Here is a 14330-nt window from a genome sequence, read left to right as displayed (position 1 = left end):
AAATTTGGTAAAAACAAATGTTTTATGTAAAATATGTAATATGACAAAGAAAGTACAATTCTTTACTATTTTACTGAGTGTATACATTGCATCTCAAAAAATTAAATAAGGTGAAAGTTTTTTATTTATTTAATTAAATAGAACTCGTTTTAGATTAATTACTTGTAAAATAAACATTTCAAGCCATTTTTTAAATTAATTGAGATGATTATGGCTTACATGTCATGAAAAATAAAAAATCCAGTACCATAAAATATTAGTAGATTTAATTACCATTTGGGGTAAATTACTATAATTATACTACAGTATAAATACAGTGCATCTCTCAGTCCAGTTCAGTACTCGCAAAGGGGTGAAGACTGCTGACTTGACATTTCTACAGAAGATGATCAGCGACGCCCCTCCATAGGGAGGATAAGCCACAGGAGGTGCAACTTTTATGAAAAGTTGCCTTTAAAAAAATAAATATTTTTTTAAAGTTTGCTGGGGAAAAGGTACACAGGCAAAAGGGACTGTAGCCTTAAGACTATTGTCAGTTCAAAACTTCACAAGGAGTGGAGTCAGGCTAGATTCAGTAGATCAAGAGCCACCACAAGAAATGAATTACAACTGTTACATTCCTAATATCAAAGTTAAGAGTTGTTAAGAATTGGAAGCATCTTACCTGGGATAAGTAGAGAAAAGACTGGACCGTACATCAGTGGTCCGAAGTCTTCTTTTTTTACGTACATTTTTACGTAAATTTTGCATTTTCTTTTGAAAATCAAGTTCCTGAAATCTGGAGGAAGAGAGGAGAGGCACAGAATAAACTGGCTTGAAGTCCAGTGTAAAGTCTACACAGTCGATGATGTTTTGGGGTGCCAGGTCATCTGATCTGTGTTTTATAAAAACTGACAGCTACTACCGTCAGCTATTACTAAACAACTGACTATCAGGAGATTTTTTAAAAACACTTCATGCTTGTCTCCTCCTTGTCAGCTTTATAGAGGTGGTGATTTTACTTTCCAGTCCAAAACTCCTAATAGTAGACCAAAACTCCTCCTAGTATTTAGTACTAAAGGACCCTCAAACAAGTACTAAGTGCAAAAATAAGCTAGTGCCGTCAGTCGATTAAAAAAAAAAAAAAAAAAACTAGCTAATCACAGTTATAGGCTATTAATCAAGATTAATCAAAATTTAAAAATACACATATTTACTTGTTTTATAAACTTGCAATGTTAGAATAAGAAATGCACGACTAACTGATTTGAGGAAACAGAAAGTTTCATAACCTTTTTAAACTTACAAAGTTTTATAACCTTTAAACATTAACCTTTAACAAATGTTAAATTAAAATCTCTCTAATGGTAAACTCCTTGCAGCAGTAATCATATTGTGAGCCCCGTCTGTCCTATAGTGGTGACCATCTCTGCTATCTTCTTTTCAACTTGGCTAAGACATACTTCAGCAAAACGCTTTTCTTCTGTTTTCAACACACTGATGTTTCCTCAGTCATCTTATTATCCGCACTAGAGCTACAAACGTTTAATTTAAACAAAACTCATGTAATATTTATACAGATTAATTAATTAAAATTGGTTAATCACTATTTATTTTCAAGTTGTGATTGTTTTTAACTTTTATACAACTTTATAAAACTTTCATAAAATGATAAATAAATAAAGTAAATACAATAAAATTAAATAAAAAATAATTACAAATAAATACTAACAATAAATTAAAGTTTGTGGAAAATATAAAATTTAGTTATTGTATCAGTTTTTATTTATGTTTTTATTTTGTAATTTTTGTAGGATGTTTTGGTGGTGAATTTCTCCCCGGAGTTCATGGCTGCTAATCACGTGTTAGCGACCTGCCGCACTGCGCTGAAGAGGCAGGGGGTTGTGGGATTGAACATGGCTCCCTGCATGAGGACTTTTCTCGAGAGACTTCCCATCATGCTTCAGGAGCAGTACGCCTATGAGAAGGTGCTACGTTTGTCTGTTATATATCTGTTTGTGTTTCTGTTATTTACTCATCATCAGCTGACCAATCACAAACCCAGAATTCAATAGTATGCTCTCAACAAGTTTATTGTATGTGTTATAGCCACACGTGGTGTGTGGAGAGCAGCTGATCCACAGTCCGTACATGCAGTGTTTGGCGTCTCTGGCCGTCGGGCTTCAGTTGGACACATTACTGTGTCGCCCTCCGGTGCCTTTCCACCTGGCCCACTGCCCCTCCCAGCCTGGATCCTCCTCATCTTCATCCTCTTCTTCCTCCTCATCCTGTCCTTCCACACAACTGCACTCATGGGGCAGCAGCGAGTGGGCGTGGCTACATTGCTTCTCCACCACCGTAAAGACGGCCGAGGCGCTCGCTCGCAGTCACACTTTCCCAGAATCATTCAGTGTGCCTGATCTGGAGCCTGTGGCAAAGGACAAGATGGCACTGTTGATGGTAAGCTCTTACTTAACTCTTTACACAACACTTAGTCCTTTTAAAAGTGACAGATTTCCATATCAGTGTCATTTTTCTTTCTTAAGAAAGGGAAGCCTTTTTATCTTTAACATCAGTCTACGGTAGACGTGTTTCACAGTTTCGCCACACGTTTACCAAATAACATTTATGGGGGGTGCACACATCTTACTTGGAAGACGCAATTTAACAAAAAAAAATTTAACATTATTTTGATGTCATAACTTGAATATGAATATTCTTTCTCTCCTTCTTCTTTTCTTCTACTCGTTTCAGGACAACAGTAAATGGGCTCCTGGGATGGACGAGCAATTGATGTCATGGGCCACCTCCAGGCCTGAGGTTAGAACATAGCAATCATCTTTGTTCCAGAATAACTCATTATTGCTGCAGGAAAGGTAGAGACGTCTGTGTGTGTTGATTGATCTTGAATAGGACTGGCACCTGGGTGGGAAGTGTGAGGTGTATCTGTGGGGCGCAGGACGCCACGGTCAGCTCGCTGAAGCAGGACGGAACATTCTGGTGCCAACACCTGCTGCGTCCTTCTCTCAGGCCCAACAGGTACGAGCGCACTCGTGTGCACACACACTCACACCAATATTTAACCAATGGCAAAAAGGTAAAAGACTAGTCACCTAGTGAATATGTGTGTGTATGTGCATGTGTGTGTAGGTTGTGTGTGGGCAGAACTGCACATTTGTGATTCAGGCGAACGGAACCGTGTCAGCGTGTGGAGAGGGCAGCTACGGCCGGCTGGGTCAGGGCAACTCGGACGATCTGCACATTCTTACAGTCATCTCAGCACTACAAGGTACTTACCACCACCACCACCACACACACACACACACACACACTCCTGTGTCAGAGCTGGATAAATCATAATTTTATTAGCTATCCTTTCATAACAGTAAAAACTTCAGTGTGGCTCCACTTCAGTGCTTTGTTTTGGACTGAATACGAACTGATGAGGTTGTAAGTGGTAGCTAATATAAAATTTCATGAGTTAATCCTTGTCCAAGCCCTGCGATGTGCAAAACTCCTCTGCTCTACTGTTAGACTGTAAAATAATTTTAAGATTTTCTTCTTAATAAAGATACAAGTGGGCAGATACACAGAGAAGCAGAGTAGATTTAGTGAAGCTTATACACAGGTGTTGTCTCTATAGGATTCAGTCCCTAACTTACAAAACTGTAGTTGTTAGTTTCTGTTTTTCCCCAAAATGTCTAGACTGTGGACGCAACCTTAAAATGAATATAAAACTTCTAGGTAGATAAGCTTCCTCCTAGGCCCATCAACATATTTTGTCCACAAAATATATTCAGTGAAGATGGTTTTATTAACAAGAGAAAGTGTAAAGCATGTTTTATAACAATCTATGACACCAGGTTGATTAAAATCATCGTGCAGAAGAGCTGTAATGAAAACGTAACGATTATTTAACTTTGCGTCAAGTGAATGCTGGTGGGTTAATGTTACATAGTAAATAGCAAGTGGTGTCTGTGGATGTGTGTGTGTGTGTAGGGTTTGTAGTGACTCAGCTGGTCACGTCGTGTGGCTCTGACGGACATTCGATGGCTCTGACTGAGAGCGGTGAGGTGTTCAGTTGGGGAGACGGCGACTACGGCAAACTGGGCCACGGCAACAGTGACCGCCAGCGCCGGCCGCGCCAGATAGAGGCTCTGCAAGGAGAGGAGGTGGTGCAGGTTAGTGACACTACACACACACACACACACACATGCCTGCTTTTCTGCCTTTGTTACACGATTGGCCAGCTTGCTACAAGGGCAGTTTCACATGGGCATGCTTTAAAAAATAGAAGTATTTATAGTTTATTATGATCAATTAACAAAGTAGAAAGTAAAGGAACAAGAGAAATACAAACTAGTAAATCAAAATTGCCATCAGTTCTTCCAGTCATACATGCACACACGTTTATGAAGGAGCTCAGCTGGTAGGTTGTTCCAAACATCTTGGAGAACTAACCACAGATCTTCAGATCTCAGATTATGCTCTTCTGATGTTGAGATCAGAGCATGGTATGGGATTAACCATCACTTCTCTGAGTCCTCGTTCCTCTCTACGCTGAATAAAGATTAATGTTGTCCTCAATGCTGAGAAATACAAGTCTGATTGATCCCAAATGTGATTTTCAGCAGGGCACAGACCCCAAACCTACAGGAATTTCTGAAATTTCTATCACACATCCACACACTCTTACACACACACACACACACACACTGCAGGAGGTGATGTGGCTGCCACCTTATAACATTTTGTCATGCTCTCAAATTGAATTTTATGCCCCGTGTGTGTGTGTGCGTGCAGATGTCTTGTGGGTTTAAACACTCGGCCGTTGTCACAGCAGACGGTAAGCTCTTCTGCTTTGGGAACGGCGACTATGGAAGACTCGGGCTGGGAAACACGTCTAATAAGAAACTTCCAGAAAGAGTTACGGCTTTGGAGGGCCAACAGATCGGCCAGGTAAGAAAAGGTTGATGGTTACATCATTACATGTACAAATAGGTTACAAATAGTAGAGTAGATGTTGCTGTAAGCTCTGTGTGTGTGTGTGTGTTTTTAGGTGGCGTGCGGACTGAACCACACTTTAGTGGTGTCAGCCGATGGTTTGTCCGTCTGGGCGTTTGGAGACGGAGATTACGGGAAACTCGGTCTGGGAAACTCCACTGCTAAATCTTCTCCCCAGGTATAGACCTCACAAATGACCTTACCCTGAACCGAACACACTGTGTGTGTGTGTGGATGTGTGTTTGTGCATGGGACAAAAGAAAAAGCATAAATAAATAATCCCATCATTATTATAGTAAGAATAATCAGTATTGTCCTCCAAAATCGACGACAGAAGTAATGGCCGAATAAAAATACGAATATAACTGTTGATTATTTGGTGATGTCATCTACATTTTTTTATGATATGTCTGACACTTTGTTGTTTTTGTTAGTGAATCCTTCACTCACATGCATGTGTGATGTTGTGTCTGCTCTGTCTCTCTCTCTTTCTCTCTTCTTTCATCTTTATTATTACCTCTCCTTTAAAAAAAAAAAAAAAATATATATATATATATATATATATATATACTATTTTTAAGTGCATTTGCAAAATCTGTCAAGCACCAAAATGAAACTGGCTCTCATGAAGTCCGTCCCAGAAGGGGGGAACCAAAACCTACTTCTGCCGCAGACGAGAAGTTCATTTAGAGTTATCAGCCTGAAAAATGACCAATTAACAGCACCTCAGATTAGAGATGTTATGAAGTCTTTACAGAGCAGAAGTAGCAGAAACATCTCACCGTTAACTGTTCAAAGGAGATTAATGCATTTTTTGGACGTCTTCAGCATTCCTTTACAATGTAGAAAGAAATAAAAATCATGAACGATCACAGAGTTAGAAAGTGACCCCAAACTTTTTAATGGTTGTGTGTGTGTGTGTGTGTGTGTATATATATATATATATATATATATATATATATATATATATGCAACTTAAAACTAATAAAACTAATAAAACTAATATAAGAGACTCATTACATGCAAAGCAATATAGTTCAAGCCGTAATTTATCATAATTGAGATGATTATGGCTTACAGTTCATGAAAACCCCAAATCCCCAATCTCAGAAAATTAGAATATTGTGAAAAGGTTAAATATTCTAGGCTTAAACTGTCACACTTTAATCAGCTAATTAAGCCACAACACCTTTAAGAGCCTTTAAATGGTCTCTCAGTCTGGTTCAGTAGGAAGCACAATCATGGGAAACACTGCTGACCCGACATTTGTGCAGACAACCATCATTGACATCCTCCATAAATAGGGAAAGCTCGCAAGGTAATTGTAAAAGAAGTTGGATGTTCCCAAAGTGGTGTATCAAAGCACATTAATAGAAAGTTATGTGGAAGGAAAAAATTTTGGAAGAAAAAGGTGCACAAGGAGCAGGGATGACCGCAGCCTGGAGAGGATTGTCAGGGAAAGGTCATTCAAAAATGTTGGGGACTTTCACAAGAAGTGGACTGAGACTGGAGTCAGTGCATCAAGAGCCACCACACACAGACAACAACAAACAACGTCAGAAGCATCTTACCTGGGCTAAAGAAAAAAAAAGAAGTGGTCTGTTGCTCAGTGGTCCAAAGTCCTTTTTTCTGATAAGAGCAACTTTTGCATCTCTTATGGATAAAAAGGACCCGGAGTCTGGAGAAGGAATGAAGAGGCATACACTGCCAAAAGCAGCAAATCCTGGTTTAATGATCGTGGGATTACTGTGCTTGATTGGCCTGCAAACTCGCCTGACCTGAACCCCATAGAGAATCTATGGGGCATTGCCAAGAGAAAGATGAGAGACATGAGACCGAACAATGCAGAAGAGCTGAAGGCCGCTATTTTAGGAATCCTGGCCTTCGATAACATCTCAGCAGTGCCACAGGCTAATAGCTTCCATGCTACGCCACGCAGCGGTAATTGCTGCAAAAGGGGCCCAAACCAGTACAGTACATATGCATACTTTTACTTGTCAGAGGTCCAAAATGTTCTACAGTATGTACAGTCCTTTTTTTATTAATTGCATGTAATAATCTAATTTTCTGAGATTGTGGAGTTGGGGGTTTTCATGATCTGTAAGCCATAATCATCCCAATTCTGAAAAATCATGGCTTGAACTATCTTGCTTAGCATGTAATGAGTCTATCTCATGTATTAGTTTAACTTATCATCATCAGCAGTAAAGTTAATTAAAACATGCAGTATATCTTAAATCAAGTGTTAGTCTTTATTGTTAGTTTGCCCAAGTCTAAAACGACCTCATACTAAGTTTATAACCTGATTTGCTAAAAAAAGAGACACAGAGTTACGGCACTATTTATAACGCAAATAGACAAATATTTATTGTAATACTTAATGTGACCATCAGGATCCTCATTAGTTGCAACCCTGGTTTGTATATTTTTTACGTTGTGGATTGTCGGAGAAACAAGTCCTCCCGCATCTATAAACATTCAAAGTTTAACATCTATAAACATCATAATTTTTTTTTTCTTCTGGAGAATTAACATCACAAATGCAGTTGTTTTGAATCAGTCCCAAGCCAAGTGTGATTTGAGTCAGCACTGTGATGTGTATTTTATTTTAGGATGCGAGATGAACATGATTATGGTAAACAGTTACATGTTCGAGGTTGGGTGTGTTCTGGTTTTATAGAAAGTGGACATTCTTTGTGGAATTGGAATTAAGAAGGTGGCGTGTGGAACCCAGTTCTCTGTGGCTTTAACCAAAGATGGAAATGTTTACACTTTTGGGCAAGGTACCTACATGCATTTAGCTTAGTTTTTTATTTCTAAATATTCTTATTAAAAAAGTGATGTATCATTACTAAAAATAAAAGTTAACATGTTTGTCATTACAATATCGTAGATCGCCTGATCGGTCTGCCAGAGGGGCGTGCACGAAATCACAACCGCCCCCAGCAGGTCCCAGCCTTGGTGGGCGTGTTTATCGAGGATATTGCAGTTGGGGCGGAGCATACACTCGCCCTGGCGTCTACAGGAGACGTTTACTCCTGGGGGAGCAACTCTGAGGGACAGGTAAACACACTTGTTGTACGAAATGAAGCTAAAAACTAATTCATCTAGCGATACCAAAATTTGTTATCCAGAGGCACTGGATTTCTGTGGCTAAAAAATGGGTTAGATAAGTTTTAGAAGTGGCCTAATCAGTTTGTGAGATACTGTATCTGGAAATCTTACATCACTATCTCCCATATTATGTTGTTAGATCATTTTCATAGGCATAATAATACAATTTGTTTTTTTAAGTTTAATTAAAAACTATATAAAATAATACTTTGACAGCAGCTTGCTGTAGTTGCTAAGAATGTGACCTGAGTTTTGAGTGACTTGAATGTGAGTTTTATGCACCATAGGATTATTAGGGCCCAAGCACTATAGGACCCTCTTGTTTTCCTTTTTTTCCTCCCCCTTTTGGACTTTTTGGACATGCTCAAAAACTCATGAAAATTGGCAGACATGTTGGAATCTGCTGCCATTAGGATGCCTGAGAGTCGTGTGGCCCAGGGCCCTCAGGGGGCTTATTTTCCAGCATCAGCGGCCTATTGAACACATGTACACATCACAAATGTTAACACTCGCGCACGCAGACACACACGTGTGTATATATACACAAACACACACAAACACATCTCACTCACACCCGCACACACAAACACACTCGTATCACACATTACAAATTTTAACACACACTCACATCTTTGTCTCACACGCTCGCACGCAAAAACACACACATACACCACACACACACACACCACACACACACACACCACACACACACAAGTCACATGTCTCTAACACACACATATCACTAATGTTAACACATAGACTCACACACCACACACACAAACACATTTACTCGTCACACACAGACTGACACATCCACACCTTACACACACACACACACACACACCAATGCATTCAAAAATATTTAGGGCCCTAACTGATATCAGCTCTGTATAGTGTGTGACTTGTGCAAGTTAGCAGGTAGCGATGGCTTCTTCAAGGTCTTAACACACTTTAATAACACACAGGTTGTGCGGTGCCCCAGGGTGGTGATGGCACAGGGTGCTTGGGCCCGTCATTGTTGCTTGCAACTATATTATTCATTTAGATATGTATCGTTATTAGTCGTTAATAACGTACCAATATAAGTAAATAAATCCCATTTCCACCAGACCATGGTCTGTATCTATATTTTAACACTGCAGTACTGTATGTTAGATATCTTGTGATGTAGATGTCTTTAAGCTTTGTAGAAAGGTACACAGTTGTCCAGGTCTTTGAGGTGTAGATGTTCCCTGCGGAAGTTATTCAAGTCTCTTCTAAGTGTCTGAAGAGGTTGACCGCCAACTGTGGAGATTCTAAGTAACTGAAGATAAAACTCTGTGTGTGTTGTAGCTTGGTTTGGGTCACACCAACCACGTACGGGAGCCGACTCTCATCACAGCTGTGCAGGGTAAAACCATTCAGCAGATTTCAGCCGGGCGCTGCCACAGTGCCGCATGGACCGCACCATCAGTTCCACCCAGACCACCAGGTACGTTTCAGCTCCAGGTACACACACACACACACACACACACACACACACACACACGTATATACACTGATATATAATTTTATATATATATATATTTTTTTTGTGGATTGCACAGGTTCGTCCATGCCGCTGCAGCTCGGTCTGCCCGCGTGTGTGCCTCCACAGTACGGCGCTCTGAGAGACGTCAGTATGGAGGCGCTGAGAGCTCGTCTACGTCTGCTCTACCACTTTTCTGATCTCATGTACTCTTCCTGGAGACTGCTCAACCTCAGCCCTAACAACCAGGTTCCCAAAGTAGTCTGTATTTATTTGTATATATATATGCAAATATATCCCCCTTTTTTTCAGTAAAGGTCTTTGAGTGGTCAAGAGTGGATTAGTGATGGGAAGTTTAGATCATTTTAGTGATTTGGTTCTTTGAATCTCGTTTATCAAAATGTTAATTTCGTTAATTTCTTTTGATCAGAAACCTCTCATGTTTTTCTGGTCCGAATTGTTCATTTTTTTATTACGTGACAAAAAAACACTGTAGGTTATGTACAGGAAGAAGAAACAACCGGTCATCTCATGAGTCTTTTAGTCTGAGTTGTTTGATCTTTTGTCACATGACTGTCATGGACGCTATGCAGTGCAATGTACGTAAGCTACGGAGGTTTTTCAGTGCTTTGCGCATTTTCTTTGCGTTTATAGAAAATAAACACATCACTTTCTGAGACTACACGTTCTTCTGAGTAATGTTAAAGATCTTCAAAAAGAGCGAATCGTTCATGACCCATCACTAGACTGCATTGATCAGATTTAAAAAACGGGCAAAACTTTAGCTTTTTATGTTGTTAATTTCAGTTTAAGACTAACATTTTAAGGATTAATACTTGTGCAAGTGACTGTGTAAATAAACAAGTATTATTGTACTTCGTGTGTGTTAAAACTTAGTAAGTATTAAATCTCTCATGTGTATTTTGTGTGTGTCTTGTTCCAGAGTTGCACATCTCATTATAATCCTGGAACATGGGGTATCGTACAGGGGCAGCTGCGCCCTCTGCTGGCTCCACGTGTGTACATGCTGCCGATGGTGCGCTCCATCGGTAAGACCATGGTGCAGGGCAAGAATTACGGCCCTCAGATCACCGTCAAGAGGATCTCCACTCGGTCAGTAATTCATTTATCTTTAACTACCATAACAGTGTGTTCTGAACACAGGGGACATTGATCAGTGAGGGGGTATTTATGGTCTGGGTATTGGATAATTGCCCTGTAACTGCAAGACGGCTCTAAATTCTAAAACTAATTTAAATTCTTTTCTCTTTCACACACACACACACACACGAAGTGGGAGGAAGTGTAAGCCCATCTTCGTGCAGATCGCTCGGCAGGTCGTGAAGCTGAACGCGTCTGATCTTAGGCTGCCGTCCCGGGCGTGGAAGGTGAAGTTGGTTGGAGAGGGAGCCGATGACGCAGGAGGAGTTTTTGATGACACGATTACTGAGATGTGTCAAGTATGTTCACCTTTTTAAATTCGGTAAGAAATCTAAACAAAAAAACATAGCTAGATATTGTTGTATCACTGTGTGTGTGTGTGTGTGTGTGTGTAGGAGCTTGAAACTGGGGTTGTGGACCTGCTCATCCCCTCTCCTAATGCCACAGCAGAAGTGGGGTACAACAGAGACAGGTCAGGAGTTCAGGTTTATTCTTTACACTCACGTCATTACCAAAACCCATTTTAACATTAGCTAACTCGCTACTTACCGCCATTAATGATATTGGATAGCCTTGTATAGCTTTTAATAATTTATAAACATTATTCATAAATTGTTTGTACAAGCATTTACACAAGACATTAAATTTAAGTCAGAATAGTTTATATAATAATTAAATTGTTTCTGTTAAGTCAAATTAAAATAATAACTTGGTTATCATTAATGAAATGGTGGTGTATACACGGAGGATGGGCCGGTCTGTGTGTGTAGACTTATTTACAGCTCGCTTATCATTAATATGGTACTATATATTTTAGGGGTTTTTTTGGCATAGAAGTGAGTATAATTAAATATTTGTAAATATTTAACCTGCTATTTTTTTTTATGATTTTACTATAAAATTTATAAATTAGGCTAATTATTATTCAGGCATATACTATAAGTAAAATAAATAAGTATTTAACAAATGATTTACTAAGAAAATTAACTAGTTTTAAATATCTTAAATGACTAACTTAAAAGAGAAGTTAATTAATGTAAGTACATACAGTACATGTAGTAAATAATTATGTAAAATATTTTATAAAATATAGTATTTTTCTCTGGAAATTATTGATGCAAGTAAAGTCAATTTATTGTAAAGTAAGGTCTTAGAAGAACTCTGACATACTTCAAATATTTAAAAAATATATACATAATTATTTTTTTCTGTTTATGTAATTTGGGAGGTCTTTTGACTGTGTGTGTGTGTGAAACTTTAGATTCCTGTTGAACCCCTCAGCGTGTCTGGATGAGCATTTATTGCAGTTTAAGTTCCTGGGCATCCTGATGGGCGTCGCCATCCGCACCAAGAAACCTCTGGACCTGCATCTGGCTCCGATGGTGTGGAAGCAGCTGTGCTGTATCCCGCTGATGCTAGAGGACCTGGAGGAGGTGGACCTGCTGTATGTCCAGACACTCAACAGCATCCTGCACCTGGAAGACAGCAGCATCACGGAGCAGAACTTCCATGAGGTTCTCGCACCAGAATTTGAATTTTACATTCTGTACACTTTTATTAAAAATTGAACAATAATTGGGAAGCATCTCTAATTGTTTCTAGGGAAGTTATTGGGTTTTATATGTAATAATTATTTTAGACTATTTTAGAACTGATAAGGGATTAATATGATGTTTGCGTTTGTATAGATGATTCCTCTGGACTCGTTTGTGGGTCAGAGTGCTGACGGGAAAATGGTGCCAATCATTCCAGGAGGAAACAGCATCCCACTGACCTTCTCCAACAGGAAGGAGTATGTGGAACGTGCTATAGAGTACCGGCTACATGAGCTTGATCGCCAGGTGTGTGCGCGCGCATTTCATCTTTAGATGTTATCATGAGTAGCTCTTAAGGTTAAATTATATTTAGTACACATTATAGGAATTATACACTGCAAAGAACAAAAATGTAAGAAAGATTATTTTAAAGATAGAAAAAAAAAAAAAGGACAAAGTGGAAGTTATTAAATTAATTTGTCTCTCAGTACTCCCAATATTGGTGATGCATATGTTTTTTGAAAGTTCCTGGATGATAATAGGCATGAAGAGATTAATTTGGTGGTTGTCAGGCATTAATTTCCAAAATACTGGCACACTGACATTAGCAGAGCTTAGACTTTCATGCACATGATTGTATTTCATGGATTTGTGCGCGTGGATGTCCTCTTTTGAGCCTCATGAAATATTTGGATTGATCTCGGATAGTGTTTTATTAAAACTATTTGTCTTAGCTTTATTGTCTATGTAAAAATGGAATGGGAAGGGGTGTCCAAACTTATGACTGGTAGTGTATATTAACCTTACTCAATGGCCAGGTTTAATCTCCTGGCAGAGATAACCTGGTGTGGTCAGGAATCTTGACTCGGAGGATGGCTATACCTAATTAAGAAGTGTGTGTGTGTGTGTCAGGTGGCGGCAGTGCGGGAGGGCATGTCGTGGATCGTGCCAGTCCCTCTGCTCTCCTTGTTGACCGCTCGGCAGTTGGAGCAGATGGTGTGTGGTCTGGCGGAGATCAGCGTTGAGGTGCTGAAGAAGGTGGTGCGTTACCGGGAGGTGGAGGAGCAGCAGCAGCTCGTGCAGTGGTTCTGGCAGACTCTCGACGAGTTCTCTAACGAGGAGCGCATGCTGTTCATGCGCTTCGTCTCCGGACGATCGCGTCTCCCTGCTAACACCGCCGACATCTCCCAGCGCTTCCAGATCATGAAGGTGGACCGGGTAAGAGACACCTGTGTCCCTCCCCTAGACGTGTTCTTTCCTTCTGTCTTTCTCTCTCGCATACACACTCTCTCTTTCCTCTGCCCCTTCTTTCATAAGCAGACTCTCTCACTTTCTTTGTCCCTCTTTAATGCATTTTGCCACCTCTCACTCTCACACAGCCCCTCTGCCTTTTTCTGTCTCTCCTCTTGATAATGGTTTTCTCTGTCCCTGTTTCTCACTCACTGTCTATTTCTCCGCAGCCGTACGACAGTCTTCCCACCTCCCAGACCTGTTTCTTCCAACTCCGCCTCCCACCCTATTCCAGCCAATCAGTGATGGCGGAGCGGCTACGCTATGCTATTAATAACTGTCGTTCGATCGACATGGACAACTACATGCTGTCTCGGAATGTGGACAACACAGAGGGCTCGGACACCGACTACTGACCGAGCCTCAACGCACAAAGACTCACACTGAAATCGGACTCTGCTCTTTTTAAACATCAAACATAAAAATCCTCTTTTTTAATTATTTTTTTTCTTTTATTAGAGGTTAAAGAAGTTACATGGAGTTAACGAGGGCCAGAGTATCAACTAGGACATATTCAGTTTTCTCTTTCTTTCACATGCTGCCACCCCATTTTTTTTTATGTTTTCTGCATTAATATTTTCAGTTTAAAAAAATCTAAAATTGACAAAAGGAAAGAATATTGTACATTGTGTATAATGCTTTGTTAGAAATTGTTTTAATTCCATATTTATTTTGTTTTAATTTTGAAATTGCCTTCACCCAGTTTCATAATAGTGAGACAATTAAAAGCTTTAAACTTG

At 39.7% G+C, this 14330-nt stretch overlaps 1 protein-coding gene across 1 annotated transcript in view; it reads left to right on the top strand.

Moving 5' to 3' along the window:
• Positions 1-14330, top strand: part of herc1 (HECT and RLD domain containing E3 ubiquitin protein ligase family member 1) — a 54215-nt gene extending 39885 nt beyond the window's left edge. Inside the window, exons 61-79 of the mRNA XM_053513840.1 lie at positions 1794-1967; positions 2089-2439; positions 2734-2799; positions 2893-3018; positions 3130-3268; positions 3979-4160; positions 4783-4938; positions 5039-5161; positions 7664-7766; positions 7877-8046; positions 9430-9568; positions 9684-9853; positions 10548-10717; positions 10899-11064; positions 11161-11237; positions 12027-12279; positions 12454-12606; positions 13213-13518; positions 13761-14330. Coding sequence (XP_053369815.1) covers positions 1794-1967; positions 2089-2439; positions 2734-2799; positions 2893-3018; positions 3130-3268; positions 3979-4160; positions 4783-4938; positions 5039-5161; positions 7664-7766; positions 7877-8046; positions 9430-9568; positions 9684-9853; positions 10548-10717; positions 10899-11064; positions 11161-11237; positions 12027-12279; positions 12454-12606; positions 13213-13518; positions 13761-13946 — 3210 coding nt within the window. The 3' untranslated portion in view covers positions 13947-14330. The remainder of the gene's footprint in view (positions 1-1793; positions 1968-2088; positions 2440-2733; positions 2800-2892; positions 3019-3129; positions 3269-3978; positions 4161-4782; positions 4939-5038; positions 5162-7663; positions 7767-7876; positions 8047-9429; positions 9569-9683; positions 9854-10547; positions 10718-10898; positions 11065-11160; positions 11238-12026; positions 12280-12453; positions 12607-13212; positions 13519-13760) is intronic.

Source organism: Clarias gariepinus, chromosome 15 (genome assembly GCF_024256425.1).
Source record: "Clarias gariepinus isolate MV-2021 ecotype Netherlands chromosome 15, CGAR_prim_01v2, whole genome shotgun sequence".
NCBI lineage: Eukaryota > Metazoa > Chordata > Actinopteri > Siluriformes > Clariidae > Clarias > Clarias gariepinus.
The sequence above is the reverse complement of the archived record's forward strand: the minus strand, read 5'-3'. Positions and strand labels throughout refer to the sequence as shown.